This window comes from Pyxicephalus adspersus, chromosome 7 (genome assembly GCF_032062135.1).
Source record: "Pyxicephalus adspersus chromosome 7, UCB_Pads_2.0, whole genome shotgun sequence".
Taxonomy (NCBI): Eukaryota; Metazoa; Chordata; class Amphibia; order Anura; family Pyxicephalidae; genus Pyxicephalus; species Pyxicephalus adspersus.
In genome coordinates, this window is record NC_092864.1 from 31,713,707 (window position 1) to 31,723,016 (window position 9,310).

The window sequence follows — 9,310 nt, forward strand, 5'->3', positions numbered from 1 at the left end:
TCTATTTTATATTTGTATTTCCTGATCAATTATCAGAACTGTGATATGTGTTTGGAGAAAGTTTGGCTAACGGTATTCTATCCTGGACTAGAAAAATTTAAAGGTAATTTAAATAAAAGTCGATACCATGGACACCTAACTGTGTGCTGTGCTCTCTTTTCCTTTGTACTATGCAAATAATTGCAGAAATAAAAAAAAAGACACCCACACCAGAAATAAGTCAGAATGAATTTTATTGGAAGACCTGAGCTGAAATGTGCTTAACCCAACCTTTTGCCAAGGGGCACTCAGGGCCCGCACCCCCTCACAATCCGTCTGTCCTCTAAGCCTTCACCATACCATTAATCATTTTACCTTTTTTAAAAACCCATCTTTTCCCTTCTGTAAGTACTGGCAGAAATATAATATTACTAGCTTTGTTTTATATATTTATATATAAACAGGAAACATTTATACACCTATAATACACAGTTATATAATAAAATAAATATGGCTAAAACTGGGAGGTTGCAGTCAATTTTCTGGTGCAGTGGGGGGGATGGGGGTGCCATGCTGTAATAACCCCTTTTTGGTTTTTACCTCCAGCTTCACTCACTAATAGACAAGTGCAATATTCAAACTGTCAAACTGTTTGGCACCCTGGTGGATTGAATATAAACTGGGATTGGTGAGCAATAGAAAACTAAGTAGCCCAATTCTCCCATTGCTTGGTGGCCTTGGTATAGTTGGAGTTAATTTACTTTTGTGTCATTTGATTAATTTGTTGCTTTGATTATTTTCCTAGTTTTTCAGTAAGTGCCCCACCCTGACATTGAGTTGCTGAATTAATTTGTATCACTGTACCAATACTTTATTTTGTATATTTATAGTTTCTTCAGACTTCATCTCTTCATGTCTTATAGAATTGGTCTTTATGAAGATATTAAAAGCCTTGGTTAAGGTGTAAGGTCTTGGTTTCATCTCCTTTCCCTTGAAAGATCCTGCTGTGGGTAAACATTTGGGTTACAGTTCCTCCTTTGGTTAGTACCTTGGAAATTTAAACACAAGCAAACCAGACCTATCAGTTCATTCAAAGTTCTACAAGGTGACCACATCGGCCTGGTAGCTATTAACAGCTCCGACTACTGCATTCTGCTAAGAAGCTGTTTGAATAACGGAAGACCAAATCTCCAAATGTCTACGGATTAACCTGAAGGTCTGTTCTCTGAAGTTCTGGTCCGGTTGGACAGTGTTCTGTGTAGTTATGGTACCGTTGGGTGGATTGAGTTCTTACTACTACTCAAGATGCAAACCACAAGTGCAGAGTTGTCTCGCCATGGTTGAGGTCCTACACTGGTCAACTTTGGCCAAGTCGGAAAGAAAGTTACACACCGACTTACTAAGGCAAGAATGCATATATAGTAGAGAATTTCTGGAATCTGTAGCGATGGATAACATGACCTACAACACTTATATCCCCTTTGGTGGTCAACGTTCTACGTAAAGCCAGATCGTTACTCCATCTTTATACATTCCTTCAGATATTGGTCTTCTGAGCTCCTCAGCTTTCCAGCTGCAGAAGATTCATTGGATAAAACTCATTCTCATTCAGGACCATTTGACCTAACTGGTACAGAAATTGGCTATACCAGTGAATGCCCACCAGTTCGGATGACTCCTGGCCCAAGGCCATCCCCAGACTGTACAGTACCCGTAAAGGCCAAAAAGCTAACTGCGCCAGTTTCTGTTTTTGTACCAGGGCAAAACAGGAAACTATCACGTCATCCACCAGTATTGTCCCATGCTGAGTGAGGGGGGCATAAATGCCATTTTCTCTCCGCATACTCAATGAGGTCACTTTAGCTGGCACAAGGCGACCAGCCGTTCCAGATACTAAAACATACTGACCAGGTCTTATATGGCTGGCAAACACCACTTTGTAGTCAGCGGTCGGCATAGAATAATTGTCCGCCACAAAGATGAGATGAGTCGAGGTTAAGGTAAGTGTTCGAGGGGGATCCGTAGTTTCAATCACCCGGAACAAATTCTCCGCTCTGGGATCTCGGTCTAGAAAGGTCACAAAGTCACTGTAGGTGGGGCGCCCGTAACCGTCCATGGCCAGGACTCGCATGCCAGGGCGCAGTGCCGAGACTTGAAGTTTCTCACCTGACTCTAACGTGACCATTGCTGTTCCTGGAAAGCAGCCTCCAGTCTTTGCGGCAACAGAATGCTCTGGGAAAAAGAACAAAAACAGCCAGTCAGTGGAGGATCAGCAAGTCACATGATAACATTTACAGATACACATGTACAACAATATAACTTGTTTGATTTTATGTAACCTTTATGAATCCCAATCCCATCACTGATCCAGAGGAAGGTAAAAACACTCATTAAAGTAGAACAATGGCCTCTTTTTAAAACCTTCAGCACTTCAGCACTTATTTCTAGATCCATAAAGTTTCCTTTTGCAGTCCCACAAATATCTGTTGATTCTGCCAATAAAGTTTACCTGTTTACCTAATACAGCTTCCTGTGATGGTGTGACAACAATGCTGCACCACTTCTGTACTCAAAGCAGTGTTGTCACTCTTCTGTAAGCCGTGTCAGCTAGCATTACAGTGGGATGAGATGATAAAGGGGCGGGGCTATTGGCATTGCCATGGCTGGTTTGTGCTTGTAGCTTGTCAATCAGCACCTAGCCACACCTTGTCCAGCCCACTGCTTCTAGGATGACAGTTCACTGCCTTCCATTGTGAGCTGCAGTGTCTGAGAGAGGGAGCATTTTAATTACCAGGGATTGTAAAGGCTGACAGCAGGAAGTCTACAGAAAATGGTGTATAATTAATAAGGAGCTGAGAGCATTTTGGCACATCAACAAATCATTTTTTGTACCTATGGGGATTATAATTATTCATGGGGCAAGGTACATGCACTGCAGAGTTTTTTTTTAACCCTGACATACATTTAGGGCCATTTCTTTATGAAACCAAATGCAGTGCCACCCCACCTCCCTCCCCCCCACCAAAATGCTGTTGCCAGTTATAGACAATGGTCAGATATACACTTGATAGCAAACCCTGCATGTAAAAGCACTGGGGCCCATCTATGGCCATGGTGAGTGAGAAAGTTGGCCTGCCAGATGCAGCATTGAAAGTCTCGGATCAGCATTCAATGCATCTTTGGGCACTGTATATAAGCCGATGGACTGTAAACATTTTTATGACAGGTTTGCTTTTATCACTCATAGTGTACCCTGGAACAACTCTGCACCCGCCGCCCTTCATTTCTGCCTCCCTGCCAACCCTTTCCATTTATTTCCCCATTATTTTCCATCCCTCTCCCAGCTAAAATAATAAAAAAACAATAAAAATAGTAATTATTTGACACGTATTAGGTGAACCCATTTCCCAGCAGGATTTTTAATTTTATTTTAAACTTTTTATTTTGCTTTGTTTTTACTGATGCCAAAATAAAAAGAAGAAGAAGAAGAAGCTGTATTTACGGTATTCTGAAAATAAAATGTTGTCGACGAAGCCATGAAGAGAAGAGAGAGAGAGAATAAATAGCCCGTCATCGGCCCCGTGTGCTTACAAACACATCCGCCCCGAGAATGGACGCTGCCCTCATCCCACAAACCACAAATAAAAATTAGGAGCATAAACAAGAAGATTCTGCAAATATTGAGCTGGGCACGGATCCGGCTGCGGTGAGGGGAGCTGTGCCAGGCGCAGCAGGGGTAAGCTGTGATGGGCACTTATTATACCAACGCTGTCATCAGCGAGACATCTCAGGATAGGGGGCACATGGTGTCCAGAGCTCTGCTGTGCTGCATGATATAAAAATCACAGAAATCATTGTGCTAAATTACAATACAATATAAATCAGTGTTGGGTATTAGAAAAAGTCTGATGCCAATCACAGACACTGCACGACAATGGTGGATGAAGCCAACAGTGAGTCCCTGTGCACAACTGACTTGGGGCATCTATGGGTACCCCTCTTAGCTGAGGGTGGTCCGGGGCCCTCGTGTAGTGGCACACTTAGCACTTCTCCTGCCCCTGGATATACACAAAGGACGCTTTTATAAATAAGTGACAATCTGATAAATGTTTGCCAATTTTATTCACCATTTTTTATACCATTTATAAAAAGGCAATCTGACTTTTGATGGCAGTGATCAGTGCTTTGCTTTAGAAACTGCTACAATTATCTGAATTTGTGTTGATTTGGGTCTCCTGCAATACACTTAGATTGGATGGAAGGGCAGCTCCAGGAGCCAATCAGGTATGCTGCATTCACATGTGCTAGCAAAGAACATTGAGATAGAAGATATTTCTGCATTTGCCAGGAGTTAAGCTTTAATTAATTCAAAATTGAATTACAAGTTTTACAAGCAATGGATAGAGGGGCAAATTTGGCATTTGTCTTTTCCAAGACTGATGAAATGGCTGGGGGTGCTGTGCATTTGGGGGCCCCACTTTATCATCGAGTCTTTGAGCTACATGGATTTGTGTTGTAATCATAGCGGGGTGCACAAGTCTGGCATTGTGGCTCCATAACATACCCAATGCTGCTGCTGTGGACATCCTACTGGGGGCAGATAAATGGAGGTGCAAATTGTACTCCTGCATGAAAACCTTGACCCCCTGTAAGCCAACTGGGAACCCTCGCAGCAGCCAAAATGTAATGGTGGTGGTGGGGGGCCAAGTCAGTTCTGCACAGGTGCTGACTCTTGGTTGCAATTAAACTGATGATGAATAACACACAGGATAGAGTTTATAAAGCAGTGAATCTGATGTTCACCAATCACTGCAGGCAAATTTTTCTGGTGCATTCATTTTCAATGACAGTGATTGATTCACTGCCAGTGAATTTTTGGTAAAAGTCACCTGCACTGCTTTATAATTTTTCCCCCAATAGTAACCAATGAAATCACAGTCTGGACCATGGAACACTGGATTGTGATTGGCAGACAGATGCTGCTGCTGGTCCTTGCATTACCTCTGGCAAGTAAACGGTGCTGTTTAGGAGCAGCGTCCCCCCCCCTAGTGCACACGCCTTAAACCCCTGTTTGCTTTTGGTTTAAATATAGGTGATCAGGTCGTTTTGAACTTTTCCAAGGTCCTAACTGTGATTATTTTTAATATCCGTCTTGTTTTGCTGGGCCGGGCGATGTGTTCCCTGTGGTCTGGGGATGTGGGTTTAAGATGCAGCGAGTAACCACAGCGGGGAGCAGTCTGGCAGGAGTCAGCGCTAACGGGGGCCAACCCTCTCCTCTCACCTCCTGCCTTTCGCTACCTTGTCCTCCTGTTCACTCCTCCGGTGTCTGTCCCCACCTAACCTTCCTGTCCCTGCGAGGAGCAGACCAGCGGGGAAATTGCGTCCGGTGCAGCGATGGCAACGTGACACCAAAAGTTACCGACATTCCTATTTTTTGCTACCTGGTGTCAGCGTTAAGAAATAATTTGCTTAAAAAGAACCTGTCACCAATGTAAAAAACTGCAGGTAAAATAAAAAAAAAATCAAGTATTTAGAAAGCACTGAAATGTTTTCTTTAATATATGTTTTTTTTATTTATTTGCAATATGCCTCAAAATGTGCTGGCAGATCCAACTACTCCAGAAAACAGTCCCCTTCCCCTTACATATTATAGCCCTCTCCTCTTTAGGGAGTGTCTAAGTACTCTCTGTGCTGTCCCAGCTCCTCTGCCCCTCCTCTAATCTTCCTACATAGCCTTATATGTAGATGTTGGGGAAGGAATGAAGTAAAAAACTTTGACTGACAGTTATGAGCCTGCTGGGGCTGCTGACATTGAATCCAGGATTGCAGCACCCAGCCAACAGGGATCCCAAGTTAGTTTGGCAAGGACGCCAAGTCTGTTTGGTGTGGGGGGGGGGCTGGCTAAGTCAGTTCTGCACAGGGCCCCGCTGTTAGCTGCATGGGCCACTGGCTTTACAGGTTAATACCATGCAATAAATACATTCAATGCACATGTAAGCTCATGGTACAGAAAGAGACAGGAAATCTAAAATGATAGCGTTGTCACCAGAACAGGAAGAAAGAAATGAATATCTTCCAATGGGCACACCTGTTGAGGTGACAACAGTCTAAAAAAGGGATTCATCTTACTGTCTGCTGCATCTCCCATTCAGGAAGCTCTGCAAAGGGCCTAAAAAGGTCAGTTTACGACCTCTCCATCTCAGTTGCCATTTGGGGACGGTGTTAGGTTTGAACAAACTGGGTGATTGCCCAGGGCCCCCATCTTCTCGAGGGCCCCAACTGGCAGGAGTGCAAGAACCAGGAACTTGGGACTCCAATTTAATATCTTTTCAATGCCTTTTTTCTAATACAATCATCCCCTAATTGCCACATATCTCAAAACTAAACTTGGCTTATAAACTCCATCCACTACAGACTGCCTGCAGGAAACCACAGGAGGGGGCGGAGACAAGACCAGTCACCCTACACAAGGAGAGAAAGAAGCAGTGAGCGGTCTGTATTACAAGAAGTTTTGCACAATCTGGAAGAAATACACAAATCCCCCCGAGGTTCCTCTACGAATACACGAGGCTCTGGTACTGACAATATTTTCTGATCCCAGACTTCAGCTTTTATACCATTGTCACTCTGATCACCCAATCATATGCAATACAAATAAAATAACGGCATATTTGGGCACTGAAGGTAAACTCCAGGAATACAAGGCCAGCCGCGCACTCCCTAATCGCTCACAGCAGGATGGGACCTGCCCAGACCAGCTCGCTCTAAGCTCCATCTAATCATTAACCACTAATTGCTGAAAAATCCTCCACATTTACAGCCCCTTGTGTCTCCCTGTGCCGGATATGGCATAACGTGACACCCCTCACCTTTGTCACAGTGCCTTATGCCACCCAATAACCCTTCCATGACAAAGAGGCATGCCCAGCAAAAACAACAGCCATGGGGCAGAATAGTAAGAAACACCTTCTGCCCCCTGCTGGGCAATGAAATGCTCAACGGTCATACCAGATCTGTCATTTATTGATTCCCCAGTATGAATGGCATAGGGGTACCCATGTCAGGTTTTCACCATGCACAACCATTTCCTTGGAAGGCAATCATTTGGAATATGTGCAGCTTTTTAGATGTACATTTGGGAAGCCAAACCGGCCTAATATAGTTCCTGCTTAGTGCTGCACAATGGTTGTGCTATACCAATCTCCTCTCTTTGTCCACCAATCAGGTCATGCTGACCTAATTCAATGAGTGTAATAGGCTGGTAATTGACTTTATCTCAGCAGTTCTGTTGGGCACACTCACTGCCCTCCTTCTGTCACCTGGACAATATTTCAGGTCTGTACTGGGCTTTAAGACCACACAGGCCGGGGCCGAGCCAGGTCACATGATCATACTGCCATGACTCCAATGCACCCCCATATACCTTTGAAGTGGTGAAGTGTTTTGTAGCGCTGCACTGCATCACCTCATTGAAATAACGATGAACTGATAAGAAATCTGTTGCTGCATGCGGGAGGTTATCTTTATATTCACAGCTGCAAATAACTTGTCACCTGCCAAAACCTCAGGACAACACCGGGGAGGAGGGAGCAGGTTTTCTGTCTTCAATTATTAACAACCAAACAGATGTTTTCTAAGCCAAGGTAAAAAAATGCAAGTTTGATAAATTGGCTCGATCCCTTATTTAAATCTATGGAATCAAATTGAAACTTTGGGTAATATATAAAGTCTATATGTCAGATACAGAATCATGGCAAGTTTTGTTTTTATTTCCCTGTTGATTCTGCCAATAAGTTTATAATATTTTACACTTCCTTTAGCAGAGTGACAACCCTGTTTGCTCTGCTATGAAAAATGTGTAGAAGGGTTGTCACCTTGTGGTCACTTTACTGGACATTATTATTATTATTATTATTAATAAACAGGAGTTATAAATGACAGACAGATACAGACAGTGACACAGGAGGAGGAGAGGACCCTGCCCAGAAAAGCTTACATGGAACTTTCAATGTTAACTAAAACTGGAATTCTAACACTAGATAATACTTTTTATGCAGTTGCATCTACAGTTTTTTTTTTCTAAAATACCCATATAAATAAAAGCCAACCATTGTGAGCAACCCCGGCTGTGCTGGATGGTTTGCCCCAACCCTGTAATGGTCACCTTTGCTGGGCAGCTTAGGGTTTGTCTGGGCCCATTGGCACCTCTCCAATTCAAATTTATTCTAAATGGCATCCCAACACTTCAACTCGGTGCTGCCAGTGTGCACCATAATGCATGGCAATACACTACCTTGATGTCATCAGTCTGCTGCAGGCAAGAGGAAGTGTTTCTTCAGTCTTATCTCTCCAGTGATCAGAATTTACCAATTGATTGTTTTTACACATATTTAGGTTAAAAGGCGGGATTTGAGCATAGTTTCAGTGAATATTGGATAACAGCAGTCACTCATCCAATGCCTTTCATTGTGATCTAAAGTCACAATTTTTACATCAAGAATTATAAAGAGCAACAGGAGCACAAACATATACAAACAATAGATTTATACAAAATGTGTTCTTACTTGAAGTGTTGGTTTATGCAGCCAGCCTGTGCAAAGGTTAATGGAATCTATTTATTTCTGTTTGAACACTAGAGGGCAACAGAGCGATTATAAAATGTCAGCTTCCTGCCTATAAGCATGAGCTTATAGCATGAGCATGAATTGTAGCCACCTACATAAAGAGTATGCAGTTCTGCAAAAGATACATGGGATTTATGGATACTGAGTACATATTTTTAAAACAACAAGAGGAAGGAATGTATCTTTAAGAAATAAAACAAATATTATTTTACTTTTTACATTAGTAACAAATAAATTAACTTCTGATTGGCCACTGGGGATTCATCCCCCCTCCCCCACTTTATTATATAATAAAGCCAGGTGGGTGACGATCGCCCAGAAACATACACATGAGATTGTATAAACATAGATAAGTTTATTTTTTAAATACATTGTACAATTTTACAGAAGCAAAATATACAATCTACAGATAAGAGTACCAAATAATGCCTTCTCTTAATAAAAAAATATACATTGCTCACAGTAATAAATTAGCTTTTCATTAGAAATGTCCAGAAATGACGGATTTGTCCTGGGAGGATCCTGCGATTCCACATTCTTCCCATCTCGCTACTAACGTGCGGTCCCAATGAGCAGACCGGTCAGTGAAATAAATTAAATAACTTATAAATGGGGTGTTGGTTATACGGGGATGGGACAGAGTCAAATGTGTGTTTACTAAGGTGCTGAACAACCAGATTTGATATTGGCTGATATAAGTGAGACTT

The 9,310-nt window shown here is 42.5% G+C and overlaps 1 protein-coding gene across 1 annotated transcript in view; it reads right to left on the reverse strand.

Moving 5' to 3' along the window:
- Positions 1–219: 219 nt before the first annotated feature.
- IHH (Indian hedgehog signaling molecule) overlaps positions 220–9,310 on the reverse strand; it is a 44,293-nt gene continuing 35,202 nt past the window's right edge. Inside the window, exon 3 of the mRNA XM_072418017.1 lies at positions 220–2,211. Coding sequence (XP_072274118.1) covers positions 1,541–2,211 — 671 coding nt within the window. The 3' untranslated portion in view covers positions 220–1,540. The remainder of the gene's footprint in view (positions 2,212–9,310) is intronic.